This window comes from Armigeres subalbatus, chromosome 3 (assembly GCF_024139115.2).
Source record: "Armigeres subalbatus isolate Guangzhou_Male chromosome 3, GZ_Asu_2, whole genome shotgun sequence".
Classification (NCBI taxonomy): Eukaryota; Metazoa; Arthropoda; class Insecta; order Diptera; family Culicidae; genus Armigeres; species Armigeres subalbatus.
Window position 1 is genome coordinate 310,501,191 of NC_085141.1, and position 18,004 is coordinate 310,519,194.

Consider the following 18,004-nt stretch of genomic DNA (forward strand, 5'->3'; position numbering starts at 1 on the left):
GATTGTTGCGGCTAGGAAAGTAGTGGGCCTGTGGTGAAAAATCTGGAACCCAGTTTCAGCTGGCGCTTTCAAGGTGTGCATCCGAGATTTTTTGAAGTTTTTTTTTTTGGGGAATTTTTGATACAGGGATCAATTTCTTCACTTGTCCAGTGAAGCTAAGGTCAGGTGGGTGTTTGATGAAAAGGAGAGGGCTTGACACGGAGCCACCCTTATGTCCAACCTAGGGAACTTCCAGAAGCAAGGTTTATTGTAATATGATAACAGATTCAAATTAAATAAGACAGAATATTTAAAACTAGGGCATTAAAAAACCGATAAAATATTGGTCGGTGATAAAACTGTTACGGTGATAAAACAGAAGACGCTGCATAAAATGTTACAGGGTTATCATCTGTCCGAAACTCAGCGTCGAACTTCAGACACCGGCAAATCACATGTTCGACGGAATTCAACACTCCACTCCAAATGGACTACCGTGACCTGCCCTAATTCCGCGCATTGCCTAATTCCGTGGATTTCATCTAAATTGGTGAATATAGAGGTACTGTCTGTCATACACATCACATTATTTGGTGAAATGCACAAATATATATCAGAAAATGTTAGCAAATTATTATTGTGGATATTTGTGACGTAAATTAGGCGCTAAAAAATAAATGTGAAAATGTATGGCTCGACCAGCCAAAATTTGCATCCGCTTAGCAAAACGCTTAAAACTACGGTTATACTTCCAAGTCTTGTAACTTGATTTTTAAATGATATTTACTTCCAATATCTCATTGAGCCCAGTTTTACAGCTATAAAAAATGAGCTGAGTACTGAAATGGTATTTAAATTTCTTGTTTTTGCATTTTTATTGATCAAAACAATTGTCGCGGTATTAGGCCACATTGAATACATAGACCACTCGACAATATCGTATAGGTATTGAAACATTCATATTAAATATCTACGACATTTTATGCGTAGGATTACTAGGGAAGCATCATTCAGATGAATTACATATTGCAATATGTATTATTCCAATACTTCCCCAAAGAGAAACTTCTGTTGGAAGACTTGAAGATGGTATACATCTAATGAACATACAAATCGTCTTTATTGTGTCGTTCAGCACATACGAATAGAATATCATTTATGCCATATTTACCACAGACTAGGCGTAAATATTTTTCCTGTGCAGTTTCCTTTAGAAATAAAGGTAGAGTATTTTTCATCTGAATACAAATCCTCCCATTTTCTTCAAATCTACTTAGACACTCGATTGGATATCATCTATCTAAAACCTAAATAAATGTGAAGTAAATTATTTGAAAAATTAATAAACCGTCAATATTGAAAAATTGCTAACTTCCCAAGAAATGATTATTTTCTCAGTAGGTATCTCTGTAAAATAGTAAATTTATATTACGTTTTTTAGTATGTATGAGCTAATAATTTAATTAAAATTAGTATATGATTCAATTATTTACATATTTTATTGTAAATGTGCTCTTAAGCTCATCATTTGAGCTTGTTTGATAGGGCACGGTATTAGGCAATTTTCTCCGCGGTATTTGGAATCTTCTTCGGAATGTACGCGGTATTAGGCATATTCATGAGTCAAATGTCGAATACTATTATCTTCATTTTTTTATGAGTTGAAGCACAAAACATATTTTCCCCTTCAAATGTATTTAATATTGATTTAAGCGACATAGTTTTCATGGGCGATTGTTACAAATTGAATTTTATATAGCGAATTTATTGTGGACACGTCCTTAACCCCACGGTAATAGGGCATGTCACGGTACCACCGAAGATATGCGAAAAACGGGTGTGAACAGCGCGAAGACGGGAGATGATCTGTTGATACATGTGGCAGGGCATTAGAGTGATTCAAATTTTGACTTTTTTGCCTACCCCCCTCCCCCCTGTGCTTAAACGATTGCATTTGCCATTTTGATAGTTCTCCTAAGTTCTTAGCAAATTTGGATGTACATAATTTGATTATGCACACGTCATTTAAAGTTTGTTTGGAAATTACTGTGAAAATACCCTTATATGAAAGACCGTTCCTTGAGAATGAGCTATATAAATAAAATCAACACATTGACTACATAGATTATTTCTCAAGCTGAAATGCAACTGTTCAGGGTGGCCACTTAACCGGGAAAAACGGGAAAACCGGGAATTCAGGACATGAACCGGGAAAAAATAAATTCTCATCAAGTTACATTCAAAACCTTTTAAAGTTTTTAATGAAGTTGAATAGATTTACTCTTTAATATTTATTACTCAGTCGCATTCTAACTGAATTATTTGAACACACCACGTAGGTGCGTGTGTGCGGTACAAAAATTAAGTAGATCTTTTTCCAAATTTGGTTTGAGCTGTTACTAGATTACAGAGTTTGCATAAATCGATCCTAATACATAACGAACAACGCCTTGTGCTCCCTCATTTTGAGTCGGGGATCAGAGATTTTTTATTCTCTTTTGGATTCAATCCCTGCTAGATCATTTTGATATTAATTTCGAGTGTCATATATCATAAATACTATGTTATGAGGCAGGCATAGAATCAAATATCGAAATATTATTTTTTTTAATGAATGTATTCAACTTGTTATTCTTCTAATGTCCAAGTTCGCCTTTAGATGAGGCACTAATTTTGCAAATATTTTTCAACTTGTTACAATAAAGAATAAGTTCCAAAAGTTCCAAAACTGAAAAAAGTAAACAGAATTCTAGAAATTTAAAATGAAAAATTGATTAAATTACGAATCTAATTGTGTCAAAATCATAATGTACAGGAAGGTATTCTTTGAAATAGTCTGAATAAAAACAAACCGAGAGCTGAACATTGAAAATATTTCGGCTATACTATAAAATATTATACGATTTTACTGCTTTCTGTGAACATTATGCTCTAAGAAGGAAGAACCACACTAGACTGCAATGCAATGTCCATTGGCTTTGTCAGTAACTTACGAAAGTTTTAAAACCAAGAAAAACATTTACGAAAGTTTTGCAACTAAGAAACGAATCATTGTTGTAGTTAGCTGCTTATCTGGTATTACCATATTGATTAAATGCCGGTTGACACTAACTACATGGCCACGAAGCGCACAATTTCAGTGTGCCTGTTGATTAAAGCATTTCGCATAACACACGGTTTGGTCAGAAAATAAAACACCAAGTTAAATAAAACCGGGAAAATTTGACAAAATGTATCAGGGAAAAGCGGGAAAAAAACCGGGAATTTGAACATCGAATTTCAGTGGCCACCCTTAGTTGTGGCTGCGAAGCGATTTGTCATTTGGAAGCAAAGTTATGGGGAAAACAAAAATACTCATTATTGATATTGATTTTTTTTTTGTCTTAAATTAAATTTTTAATATTTCCTTAATAACTTTTCTTGCAAGCATCAAAATCATTTCGCAACAAAGATGGCATGTTTTCATGTAAAATTTTCTATGTTGCCATTGTACTCATATGTTTTTACAGTTTAACGGGAAGCGTTGGGGAACGGTTTTCCATAAAAGTTACTGTTTTCATAATAGTGTTCATACATACTTCAAACTGCGCGTGCGAGCTAACTCGCTTGTGATTCAGTAGGGAGAGCATCGTGCTTGAGCTTCTCGGACAGAATCGCATCGTTTCGCTCACTCGCCGATCAACAATTTCGCTCTAAATGCAATCGAGACGTATGTGATGTTTACATATGAATTTTTTAGTCATTGTTTAAAACTAAAAAAGTTAATTCAATGCATTCAACAATGAAGAACACGTAAAAATCGTGCAATGATTCGAATCGCGATTCGAATCATGAGCGATTCTCTGGGCCATGATTATAATGAGATTTGACTCAAGCATGATTGGAATCGCCGATGAGATTTGAGAATTTGAGATTTTACCAACACTGAGCATCGGGAAGCCAAAAAGACAAAATTTGAATCACTCTACTGGGCATGTCCTTCCAGCGAGTTGTTGATCCCTTAATCTTCCGTAGCTGCGTGGAATCGGAGGCTACCTACTAGTTCTCTCAATCCTGACAGACGATTCTTTTAATCCAGGTTTTGACACCCGAGGTTGTAAAACGCCGGTCTTGTAACCAGCGGTGGAAATACTCGCTTCACGAGTAAAAAAGAGTGTAATTGGGCCCAGGGATGGAATGCTCCTCAGAGCGAATCAGGAGAAGAAAAAAAATGCTCACTGCTCTCGACACACGAATCTTTGCTCTTCTCTTTTGTACTTTTGTGTTTCTCTCTTTTTCGGATAGCTCCGAAATATATTCATTTCTCAATGATAACTGAATGGTTTGACTCAATGAGGTGAGGAAAAAGTTGTTCATTGAGTATCTTTGAGCCTCTTTCCAAAGGACGGAATTGGTGGTGGCGAATAAATTTATGATAATTAGTTGGCTAATCTAATGGTAGCCAGTAGGTTATTGTATTTACCGTGTTTGCTTAGGAAACAGTTCGATCAATGTCATAATGCGTGTTTAGGACTGTTCTATTTAATTTTTACTCGTTAAAGACATTCCCTTAAAAGAGCTTAATAATTTTCATTCAGAGTTGAAGCAGTCGAACAAATCTATTAATCGGTCAAAACCGTATACACTGGAGTCGCTTTTCATGCAGCTTAATATGAGGCTTCCTTTTTGAGGAATTTTAGTCTCACGCGTTTTAACTCATTGTGTGAGTAAATGCCAAGCCTGATTGGGCCTACCAAAAACGCCACATTCGCACGAACCTACCGCCTGCACATTTCTGGCGCTTGCTTTGTTCGCGAGTACGAGCAGAGCAAGTTCGCGAGTATAAATCACGGTCGCAAGTATTTGTGGTAACTTCGAATACAATGGACAAATTTCACTTAAGATAAACACAATAATAATAACAAATATGTTCTTACTCGAACATCCGTGAAAAACATGTTCCAAGGTTGTTTTTATGATATTTTGACAAATTAACCCGAATGACTCACGAAGCTTCACGAACTTTTTTCGGGGTTCGTTTTTCTGTTTTCTCTGCGAGTATTAGGCAGGCAAGAAAAAGGCAAAACAAGTGTTCGCGAGTATTTCGCATCGCCTACTTCTTGTTTTGTCAGCAAGGTTCACAGATTTGCACCACTGGCTGCAACATTCCCTGGCACTCCACAATGTCCCGGCATCTGCGCGAAGGTTGTCGATTGAGGAGAATGGCCTGAATGCATGGGTATTTTGGGTGATCGCTTTGAAGCACAGCGATTGCACTAGCGGAGTCAGTCAAGATTATGATAGGTTTGACGTAGGGTGTAGTGGCAGCAATAAGCAGGGCCGTGGTTTCAACCGAAAAAATGTTACATTGCTTGAGAATACTATTTGTCACTGTTAGGTTACTACATGTGGCTCCTAGGCCGACCCCTTGCCTCGAAACGAAGTTGTCGGTGTAGCGAAGTTTATTTTCTGTACTCCGAGTTTAGCAACTCAGCCACCGAGCTACGAAGATCCTCCATGTTGTCTCCTTGAAGCGTCTTGCGTCCTCTTCAATAATGAGAGGGATCCTGCGACTTCCGGCAGTAAAAACGGTGAGGGAAGCAGCCTTGATGCATATTAAGGAGATTACGGTATGCAATGCAAGTGAGTTCAAGACCGTACAGCAGCCGGCTGTCTATGATGACTTCTCCAATGCGGAGACGAATACCCCTGTTGCTGTTCCTGCGGGGCTATGAAAGGGCTTTGATTAAGTTGATCCTGTTGCGGCAGTTGACTTTGACGGAGCAAAAATGAGGCAGAAATGTGAGGCCACGGTCGGTGGAGACGCCGAGTACTTTAATGCTAAATTCTATCGGTCATGCTAAATTCTATCGAAGTTGCCCAACGAAGGACGGCTCTTGCGGCGGATTGCGCTCTAATACGAGTGCGTCCTGGTGTGTCTACGACGACGACAAAATAGGATGTCATCGGCGTAAATGAAAACGTAAACGTTGGATGGTAGGAAGCGAAAGACCCCACTCATGGCGACCAACAATAAGGTGACCGCCAGGACTGATCCTTGGGGTACGCCGGGTTCATCCTGGTAGATTACGGAAGATTGGGTCCTCATTGCGCATCTCGTTTCGAGTCGGGGTTGCGCAATGTCACCCCTAATTTCCGATGACCACTTGAAATGATCGCTCTTTGAGGGAATTCCGAACAAATGCCAGTATGGGGGGGGGGGTTACTACGCTTGCCACTGAGAGCTTTTACCACCCGAATTCAGGTTTCGTCCACCGACCACGTCCAGGTCGGCTGCTGGTTTCTAGTATAGGTGTCCCAGCAGCATCCAAGACAACCGGAGCGAATTCAGATAGTGTTGACGGAGTGCTATTCTCAAGGGCGCATCGGAGGTAGTGGTCATAGGTTTCTCAGTCGGCGGTATCGAATCGCCATCGTGGCCTCTGGGAGGTGTTAGCAAGGAAGGCATGGACAGTGACCATTATTGAGGAGTGGTTGCTCCCAAAAAGGTCGGAAGACACTTCCCACTTGAGTATGGAGAGATAGTATATAGTCTCTGAACACTAATTCGGTTCTCAAGCCGCAAATTTCAGATTTAGAGCCATGACCTCTTAGTAAAAGTTCTAGTATCCTTTAGGGTTACATGTACATGAAAATTACACAATTTTATTTTACAGAAATGCAATTTTCCAACACTGATTGGAAATGCGACGTAAAACTTGGTATAAATATATTTTACCGAGAAATAGTTGGACTCTGTAATCCCTGTCCATGGATAAGGGGCTTGACGTTGATATTTCAAGTGTCTTAAACAGATTTTTATTTTATTTTTATTTTTGTTGTTTAATAGAGTGCTTTTTTCAAACAAAGGTTAAGTTCAACACTAAATTAAAAAATTAAGATATTTTTCCATTTTTATATCTCCTTCACAAGAATATCGTTATTTTAATGGTAATGGTTTGAAAATAAGCTCCGTAGAGAAACTTTTATCACATCTTACTTAAATAAGGTCAAGAGTTCTACCAAACACTTGAGGTACCATGCCTCCAAGTTAACTAATGGTTAGTGTCGCACGATCTAACAACAACTGCCTATTGGTAAATTTGGAGGTGCCGGCAGGGCTCAGTAGGGGTCTAACTAACATAACTCTAATACTAACAAGACCCTGAAACAAACGCTTATCCAAATAGCATACGTCTATTTATACTTGTAGTAGTAGCTAACAATAATTCATTTTGTACCCGTATTATAGCTGAAGTAGAATTTTAGTAGTGAAAAGTAGAATTTGTAGATTTACTAATTTGGCATTGGAGATAGTGAATGTATCTATTATATCTTCTCGATAATCTTTTTATTTTAGTCTCTCTAGCTGCATGGATCAACGCAAAAAAACTGTTTCTCTCTTCCTTCTATTAGGTTAGTTAGAGAAATTAGCGGATATATAGGGGACATGACTTAGTGTTTCTCGTATTAAGACAAATTCGCTGACCTTTACCTTATAATAAAATAAATGACCGATAGTAAAATAAATGACTGAAATTTAATGATATCAAATAAATAATAAAAAACGAAAATAAATACATGACCATCGGTAGACAGAAACACAAGAGACGGAGTTTTGTTTAGAATAGTTAATTGTGACCATTGCACTCACAAGATAGAGAATAACTAGTACCACTATTATTGCTACAAGACTAATAACTTGACCACTTACGGAAACGAGGATAGACCATATGATGCGTTCATCCACTATTATATTGAATATTGTATACCCTGAATCTGAATAACTGAATTTTAGACCTCATTATTTTAATAAATAATAAAGGTTTGAATATTAGAAAAGGGAATAGAACTTGACCAAAAAAAGCAATTACGGAACAACTGGACAGAAATTTTGTATAATGATCACTATTATACTACTGAAACTTTAACATATGACATTACTGTGACTGATAGGATACAATTAACTCGACGACGTATTGACAAACATCCGATACTCAACCGTGTTAAAATAAGGGAAGCTCTTCAATGTGTCCATTTATTACAATAGTACTTAAATTAATCTATTTTGAAACTACCCTACCAGAATGATATCATTACATCTTTATTCGAAATTGTTACTTGGAAAATGGCAACAGTACCACCCGTTGTCAACATAGACTACTATTAGGTATTGAATGTCGGCTCCAAGTAACTAATAATTAAATTTACATGTTAACTACTTATTCAGAAAACATCTATGTACATGTTGAGCTTCCATTATTTGTTCGGTTTATAATTGACAGACTGTAGATAGAAAGAATAATGTATCGGTATGATCACAATACAAACCCAGGCCGCAGTGACCTAGTGAGCAACATAGCTTTAGTCGTCTGCTAGTATTGTGTATCACATGGAGAGCCCAGCCGAGATACCAGTCTATTAAGACTACAACTGGTCAACTCTCGAAAAAAAAAAAAAAAGAAATAGTTGGACTCTGTAATAAACAATTATTAATAATTGCTATGTTTGAAAACTCGTTTTGTGCAATTGCACAACATGTGAAAGATTTAGTTCGAAAAATGTATTAGACGGTCACCGCTTCCTACAGTGGGGTTTGATCATACGACCCCAGTACGCTAGATAAGTGCTCTGCCTACTAAGCTCCGTCGTCTTCTGTAGCTCAGTGGGAACTAATGAGACCAATTTCCCAACACCAGGCACCAGAAATTTGGGCTCATCATCAGTAGGAGATTTACGGGGGAATCTAATCCCAGATCGGACAATAGGCTTATAAGTCATGGCCAAAACAAAATTTCTTTATAAGGAAAATACGCGAAAAAATCACTCGAAAAAATCTATCGCACGAGGAACGCATCAACACCGCTAGGTGGATTAATCAGGGTTTTATTTTGTGGGATTTCGTTGAAGCTGTAGCTTCTAATCGACCGAAATTGAACAGTAAAAAATGACTTAATTCATTTACAGTACGGGAACATTAAGAGAAACAAAATAGATACAAAACAAGAATATGATAAACTATTAATGAGGAGTCAATTAATTTAGTACACTACAGTAATAAATTGTTGAGCAAACACTGTTTCGACCAAATGTCATTAGATGAAATGTCCCACAACCACTTTTCAGGTTGTCCCCGTTTTTACGTGAGGCCACAGTCTCCAAAAACTTTTTCCAACTTCGTCCATGCTTGATTAGTAATTTTCGTTTATTTAAAAAAAATGAATATTATTTAGTCTTTTATAGCTTTTCTTACCAATTTATCTTTTTTTTCAAATTTTTCAGATATCGTGCCCGCATCCAGCCTTCAACAATATACTTCAAGCTGAAAAGTTAATCAACGGTTCCCGTTTTTGTGCCGCCTGTCGAATCAAGAAAAGTACCAGCCAAGAAGAATTTAGTGAAAGTTGTTTTTTTTCGTAAGTGGTTCCGTTTCGTGTACGGATTGGGGACGAAAATACGCGAAAACAAGTGAAGCACAGGCCAGTCGGATAGCAGTCGCCGCCCTACCTGGGACGGTTGATTTTGTGTGTTGTGAACAAGAAGAAACCCAATATCAGACACTGATTCAACTGAAGTGAAAGAAAGAGAGCGGCAAGCTGTAGGAATAAATCACTATCCCGCAATCGCAGGCAATGCAGAGTGCAGAGGACACTTCGAATCTTATGGACACCGATCACAGTGCGTCGTTGTCCGCGTCGTCGCCCCCGTCGCTGAACAGTGCCGTCGCCGCCGCCCCGTCCGCGGCCAACGTTGGAGCACCAGCAGCAGCCGGCGTAGCCGGTGCCGGACCTGGTTCCGGTGCTGCGGTTGCACAGTCCGGGCGCACCGGCGAAGCGCTGGAGTATCACTGCCGTATGCTGGAAGGTACCGATCGATCATCGAGCCTCGATAAAAGACTCGCCCATTATACCTCTTTCTATCTTTCTTCTCTAAGTATCAAAAACAAATCCAGACAAACAGTCCAAACAAACCGAAAAACAGAAACTATAATCAGTATTTTGACTTTAATTAACTCTTTCCCAGCAAAGTTTTACAGTAGTATCCGATTATTTGTCTCAGTTGACGGGTTGTTTTTGTTATGATTTGATAGCCAAGCCACGAACAGAATCGCATTTGCGCACTTCAATCACACTAATTAAATTCTTAGTAAAATATTGAGAACATTTAAACGCGTCTTTCGGTTCGCGGTTTCGTTCCATACGGGTGTTTGCCTTTTCTTGTACTCGTAAACGGTGTCGGTTAAATTGTTTTGATCAAAACGAAACGTTCGTAATCTCCGCGGGAACCGAAGTGGTGGAGTGCGGAAAGTCTCACGATAATTGAGAAAGCTTATCACCCAGACAAACAGCGAACATGTAGTGTGAGAGCCGAAAGTGGTGAGGTTTGAAGCCGGCGGGGTGCCTGCTACATTTGTGGACACAGTTTGAACTCTAGTTTGCGACGGCGGCGTACGTACGGTTGGCGCCGCCTTGGTGGACGATATTGGTTTGTATATCAGCACATTATGCAATTGTATGACAGAGATACGAATCGTAACAACATCACGTGCAATCGTCGAATGGAGAAGTGTTTATCTGCAAATTTAATCATTTTTGGAAGCTTTTCTTTACGTAGGGGGAATGACGGCTTTGGCAGGTTTTGTTCTATTATTGGCAGGGGGGGTTTTCATGACTAACTAGGCTCAAATTTGGCCTAAACATTCTTTGCATATCAAAGAATATTGTGGCCAAATTTCATAAAATTTGGTCGACAGAAACCCCCCTGCCAATAATAGAACAAAACCTGCCAAAGCCGTCTTTCCTCCTATTTGTTTTGGAAGTTTTTGAAAAAAAAACTGAGGGTGGTAACATATCGATTAATATATTTTTTAAGATCAAAGACTGACTGAAAACTGCACCTTTTATTAAAATGATTTTGAACTCCGCGTTTCAGTAAAAGTAAGAATTGTTTTTACCTAATAAGTTTTTATTTATATTTTTACAGTTAAATCTTTTTACCCATTTTTTTATGTTTACGTTCACTCTCTGGTGACTCCAAAAATTATTTTCCCCTTGGGGTCTATCTTTCCAACCTATGACTCTCGATCTTTTGATCAGGCAAGAATGCACATCCAACATTGGCAACAAGTAGTTAATCAATCACAAACTCAGTTGATAGCACATGTGAACAAATGTTAGCCATTAGGTTCAGTGGAAATAATTTGTTTATATAAAGCCAGATCAAATGATGCACATTGCTTGTTGTTTTTTTCACTTTTCTTTAGGGTACAGAATACATTTAATTCATATATCACCAGCAGTATAAACAACACATTTTCAACGATGATTGCACGAACGATGTATGATGGGAACAATTAATAAAAAATACTGTTATAAATAGAACAAACAATCACATGACGTATAATCTTTCGGGTAAGTTAAGTGTATTTGGGAAAGAGTAAAAACACATCAAGGAATAAAAAAAAGCGTTAGGTGTCTCCGCAACGCAACTCTAAAACCATCATCATCAGTACACAACATCGAGCATCGAATAGTGCAACAAATAAAAACCCCATTTGGACTGACGTATATTTGAGTGCAAAGGAAACGACCTTTTTTGGCTTCGATTTTTCATTTGCCGATAGAACGGCAAATCAAGTGTGGGCTTATCAGTAATTGTCAAAGTGAAAACAAAATCAATAATATTTGCGCAAGCAATCAAACAAAACCCGACAAAGATGGCACAAGGGAAAATAAACTTCAAGTCGGGAGTGCTGTGTATGAACGGTTATCAACAAAGCTCGTCGGCGACTGTCGCGTTCGATTGTTTGCAACGGGTGAAGGTGGAAGCGGGGTTAAATTGTAGAAAAGCCAGTGCTTGAGCTTGTATCCACCAGTGGAATTGCACTTATTTGCAGTTCAGAGGCATCGTATGAATAATAGTGAAGAAAAGCACGTTCTGGATCGATTTAACCAGCGTCATACTCGTCGGTTTTGTCGTGTCTGTGATCGTACTGGGAGTCGTCGACTTCTTCTAATGGAAGACGCGTGGGGTAGCATGAAGAAAATTAATGGTGAATAAAGAACTGTGTGGCTCTGGAGGAGCAGGGGAAGGAAGAAGAAAAATAATCACGAAAAAATCAATAACGAAAATTACAGTGAAATCGAAAAGCCAATGAACTGTGAAATCATAGCACAAAAAAAAAGAATAAGAAAATGGGGTTTCCATTCCGTGGTCTGTTTCAAAAATATGTTGTGTGATGATGCCAAGGGGAGGCATTACGGAGTCCAACTCCGAATGATGGAGGGATAGTGAATGTGTGCTAAAAATTGCAAGAAAGAGTACGCCGAAAAGCAATTGTTTAGCAATCAACGACCAATTAATATGCACAACACCTAACCAACAGTGCAAAACGTGATTGTTTCGTTTCAGCAACATAGCTCATTTAAATAATTGCATTTTGTGATTGGGGAAAAAAAAATATGAATCAGTGCTCCGTCCAAACGCGCGAATTAGAGTTTCAAACAGTGTCTACAGTGTGAAAACCAGGTTTCTAAAAAAAGAAATGTTTTGTGCAGATCAGCGCCAGGAAGAAGATCCTGCCGAAGGATCATCTCTCCCTTTTCCGTCTGGCTGTGGATAACCTTCATGCTGATAACGTGGAGGATTCCCTGCTCGACTGTAACCGGATCCGGGCAGTGACGCAAGCCGGATTGTAACCGTCCACGTGCATCATACTGTGTGTTCGTTCGTTGGTTTTGGTTGAGTTTTACTCGAGAAGAAAGTTGGCATCCTGCACTCTTCATCAGTTCTCTAACAGCTCGTGCGATCTCCACACGAGTTCACACCCGTGTCCGTCGAGGGTGTGATGTGTACGACTCTGGTATGATTTATATCCACTAGATTCATAATACAAAAAAAAAACAAGGACCGTAAACTTTTTGCAGTCCATATTGATGGCACTGCCCTGTGAAAGATTTCTATAAATTGTTGCATTTAATTTCAGATCTACTGATACGAATCGATTGTATTGCATTGCATCCCCCTCTTTTGTGAATCGAACAACACGCCTCATAATGCATCCTCTGTCAAAGTCGGGATATTTAGCGACTAAGGTGTGCATGACTTTCCAAACACTTTTGAAATCAAGACAAATTTTCTCAGAAGGAAAAGAATAAATCCTTCTACATCGATAATCCAAGTAATCGTTTTCAAATTCATGTACACGCTAATCGTCGATTATTCCGGAAATATTCTCCCTCCATCATCAAGTATACGACAATCTATCTGCCCTGCTATACTCATCCGCGCTTGGAAAGTTCTTTCTAATTGGCTAATGATTTTATGTTTAAATCTCATAATATGATTTTATTCGTCTTTCCGTTCCAATAAAAAGATATTGACTAAATCGTGGTGCAAAACATATCGCCAACAAATCGGGGGTAGACAAATCGGGGGTAGATAAATTCGGGGAGTAACAAAATCGGGTGAACACTGTACTCCAAAAAACAACTTTTGATAGAAGGCCCGGAGACCCATAGTGTTATATACCGATCGACTCAGTTCGACGAATCGAGGTGATGTCTGTATGTGCGTATGTATGTGTGTGTGTGTGTGTTTTTTTTCTTCCTAAGCAATGGAGGGGGAATCTGCTCAACAGACATCCTGGGTTGTCCAGGAAGTGCGGGGTTAGGGATCACCTCCAATAGCAAACGAGGGAGGCAGGACTACATCCCCGACCCGCTAAATCGTTTCCATTGCCGCCAAGCCCATAGTCCCTTCGGTACAACCAGAAAGTAATGCTTCAAAGGGGGGCCAGTGCACAACGCACCCTCGAGGTTAGCTGCGTGTCCTTGCAGCACCGAACATCGTAACTCGCTTTTTTAGAAGAACACCATGGTATCGTGCCAGCGCGTTGCCGGCTTTCCAGGTGGCCTTACCACGCCCTATGTCCTCGGAAGGTGGGAAGGGTCGACTTCGCGCCTGCTTCCCTCTGCACGACTGGTATCAAGAATGATGATGCCGCGTGCACCCCAAATTGACCTTTTTGCGATAGGGCCTATTCGCCAGCACACAGAGGGACTTGCCGACGCGGTGCCTACGCCTGCCCCAGCCTTGACGAGGACCCCTTTCCGTCCTCGGGCTCGGAACCCGCCCGGTTGACCGACGCCGCGAAAGCGACGATACCATGTTGTTCTTCGCGCGGCCACTTGTTCGATAAAAGGATCGAGCTCGACCACAGAGCATGACCACCGGTATGACCCATGAAGCCGACTCCGATCCCTTGGACCACCTCTTATTTGCGCCTGAACTAGCCATCCTTGAGTCACGCGCCACCTTCTGTGTAGCTCCGAGACGATTTGGGCGATAGCCGATAAAACGGCGTTCCAGACAACTTCATCTTTACACATCCTCCGAACTAGGTTGTCCGGGGTAGTGTCCAGACCACATGTTGCAATCATGTGGTCACGCGTTGCGCGAAAACGTGAGCACACGAACAACACGTGTTCCGCCGTTTCCTCTAAACCTGCGCACACCAAACACTCGGGCGAGACCGAGCAAGCCAGCTGCGTTACCTGCACTGTGATTTTGCAGCACGCTTAAACGCCGGGCACATCGAACCCCCCATGGGGTGCTTGCTGTTCACAGCTTTGCTGGAACAAATCAAACAATTGGGAGGGTTCGTGCAGCATTGTGCCTTATGTCCCTCCAATCCGCAGCGTCGGCAGAGATTGCTTCTGTCAGGGCCTTTGCAGTCCCGTTGCTTGTGCCCCGGTTCCAGGCACTTGAAGTAAATTTCGGGTTGCTCGTATATGCCCACAGGGCATTCCGACCATCCCACCTTGACGCTCCCTAACTTGACTACCTTGGATGCGTCCGCTGCAGATAGCCGAACCAATGCTACCTGCGTCCCTGCCGGACCTTTCCGTAGCCGAACGGCTGCGGTGGGCGTCTCCACTTCACACTGTCGCCGGTGATCTCGTCCAGGTCTTTAACACGTACGTCCCTAACCCCTATTTTACGACAAAACTCAAAATTCAAAACCACATAGCTCAGCCAATTTCCAACGGATTTTCAAGCAATCTTCTGGAATCGATCACAAAATTCCTATAGTTTTAGGAACCGAGCTCAATTTTTTCGTGCAATGACCATGGCTTCGGATATATTCCGGGGAGTACTGGGGCTACCTCCCTCCCGGAAACAATGGTCACTTGCAGATCGGCTTCGATACCATTTTGTGACATGTCAAACTTCATGATTTTGCAAAACAAGTACACTGGAGTACATTTCGGCGATTTTCGATCGAATTGGCCACCCTCCGGGTACTTCCAGGGCCTAGGAAGTGGCCAATTTTCGTTCAATCTTGGAATCTATCTTGCGACATGTCAAACTTCATGATTTTGCAAAACAAGCTGGAGTACATTTCAGCGATTTTCGATCGAATTGGCCACCCGCCGGGCCTAGTTCCCTTGGGGAAGTGGTCACTTTTCGTTCAATCTTAGAACCCATCTTGCGACATGTCAAACTTCATGATTTTGCAAAACAAGTACACTGGAGTACATTTCGGCGATTTTCGATCGAATTGGCCACCCTCCGGGCTCTTCCAGGGCCTGGTTCCCTTGAGGATGTGGCCAATTTTCGTTCAATCTTGGAACCCATCTTGCGACATGTCAAACTCCATAATTTGGCAAAACAATCACACTGGAGTACATTTCGGCGATTTTCGATCTAATTGGCCACCCTCCGGGTACTTCTAGGGCCTAGTTCCCTTGGGGAAGTGGCCAATTTTCGTTCAATCTTGGAATCCATCTTGCGACATGTCAAACTTCATGATTTTGCAAAACAAGTACACTGGAGTTCATTTCGGCGATTTTCGATCGAATTGGCCCCCCTCCGGATACTTCCAGGGCCTTGTTCCCTTGGGGAAGTGGCCAATTTTCGTTCGTTATTCCTGGAGGAACTTTCGGAGGAATTCCTGGAGGAACTTTCGAAGGAATTCCTGGAGGAACTTCCGGAGGAATCCCTGGAGGAACTTCTGGAGGAAATCCTTGAGGAACTTTCAGAGGAATTCCTGGAGGAACTTCCGAAGGAATTCCTGAAGGAACTCCCAGAGGAATACCTGGAGGAACTTCCGGAGAAATTCCTGGAGGAACTTCCGGAGGAATTCCTGGAGGAACTTATGGAGGAATTCCTGGAGGAATTTCTGGAGGAGCTTTCAGAGGAACTTCCGGAGGAATTCTTGGAGGAACTTCCGGAGGAATTCCTGGAGGAACTTCCGGAGGAATTCCTGGAGGAATTCTTGGAGGAACTTCCGGAAGAATTCCTGGAGGAACTTCCGGGAGAATTACTGGAGGAACTTCCGGAGGAAATCCTGGAGGAACTTCCGGAGAAATTCCTGGAGGAACTTCCGGAGGAATTCCTGGAGGAACCAAGGGTGGCCAATTCGATCGAAAATCGCCGAAATGTACTCCAGTGTACTTGTTTTGCAAAATCATGAAGTTTGACATGTCGCAAGATGGGTTCTAAGATTGAACGAAAATTGGCCACTTCCCCAAGGGAACCAAGCCCTGGAAGTTCCCGGAGAGTGGTCAGTTCGATCTAAAATCGCCGAAATTTACTCCAGTGCACTTGGTTAGCAAAATCGTAAAGTTTGACATGTTGCAAGCTGGATTCCAGGATTGAACGAAAATTGACCACTTCCCCAAGGGCACCAGGCCCTGGAAGTATCCGGAGGGTGGCCAATTCGATCGAAAATCGCCGAAATGTACTCCAGTGTACTTGTTTTGCAAAATCATGGAGTTTGACATGTCGCAAGATGGGTTCCAAGATTGAACGAAAATTGGCCACTTCCCCAAGGGAACCAGGCCCTGGAAGAGCCCGGAGGGTGGCCAATTCGATCGAAAATCGCCGAAATGTACTCCAGTGTACCTGTTTTGCAAAGTCATGGAGTTTGACATGTCGCAAGATGGGTTCCAAGATTGAACGAAAATTGGCCACTTTCCCAAGGGCACCAGGCCCTGGAAGTTCCCGAAGAGTGGTCAGTTCGATCGAAAATCACCGAAATGTACTCCAGTGTACCTGTTTTGCAAAGTCATGGAGTTTGACATGTCGCAAGATGGGTTCCAAGATTGAACAAAAATTGGCCACTTTCCCAAGGGCACCAGGCCCTGGAAGTATCCGGAGGGTGGCCAATTCGATCGAAAATCGCCGATATAAACTCCAGTGTACTTGTTTTGCAAAATCATGAAGTTTGACATGTCGCAAGATGGGTTCCAAGATTGAACGAAAATTGGCCACTTTCCCAAGGGCACCAGGCCCTGGAAGTTCCCGAAGAGTGGTCAGTTCGATCGAAAATCACCGAAATGTACTCCAGTGTACTTGTTTTGCAAAATCATGAAGTTTGACATGTCACAAGATGGTTTCGAAGCCGATCTGCAAGTGACCATTGTTTCCGGGAGGGAGGTAACCCCAGTACTCCCCGGAATATATCCGAAACCATGGTCATTGCACGAAAATTAACCTCGGTTCCTAAAACTATAGGAATTTTGTGATCGATTCCAGAAGATTGCTTGAAAATCCGTTAGAAATTGGCTGAGCTATGGTTTTGAATTTTGAGTTTTGTCGTAAAATGGGGGTTGGGGACGTACGTGACGTGTTAACCCTTAGGCTGATGCCATACTGAGAGAGAAGAGGAGCGATTAGAAGAGTTGAGAGAGAAGCGAAGCGTCCGCGTGCAAGCTACCTCAATGAGCGATGTATGGAAATCGCTTATACCTGGCATAGTGGAAGCGATGAGAAGAGGCGAGAAGCGGTAGCCAAAGAGGTGAAGCAGTTCGTAGAGTGCTTTGCCGCGCGAGATCGCAAAGGATCACTTCTGTATGTTTGTTGATTTGAGTTTACCCTCGTTTGCTCTTTGTAAAATGGCCATGGGTGAAAAGTATTGCGGGAGAGGCAAGCAACATTGTTTATTTTGTTAATTTTGTTAATGAAAACATTAACATATGTATGGCTTTAGCTAATGTACGGAACAAATCTGATGTATTTCATAGTAGCGGTACTCAAATTG

At 41.3% G+C, this 18,004-nt stretch overlaps 1 protein-coding gene across 3 annotated transcripts in view; it reads left to right on the top strand.

Moving 5' to 3' along the window:
- LOC134225240 (pre-mRNA-splicing regulator female-lethal(2)D) overlaps positions 1 to 18,004 on the top strand; it is a 56,648-nt gene that overhangs the window by 14,448 nt on the left and 24,196 nt on the right. For all 3 annotated transcript variants that reach the window (XM_062705151.1, XM_062705152.1, XM_062705154.1), the window contains exon 2: positions 9,241 to 9,822. In XM_062705151.1, coding sequence (XP_062561135.1) covers positions 9,591 to 9,822 — 232 coding nt within the window. In that variant the 5' untranslated portion in view covers positions 9,241 to 9,590. The remainder of the gene's footprint in view (positions 1 to 9,240; positions 9,823 to 18,004) is intronic.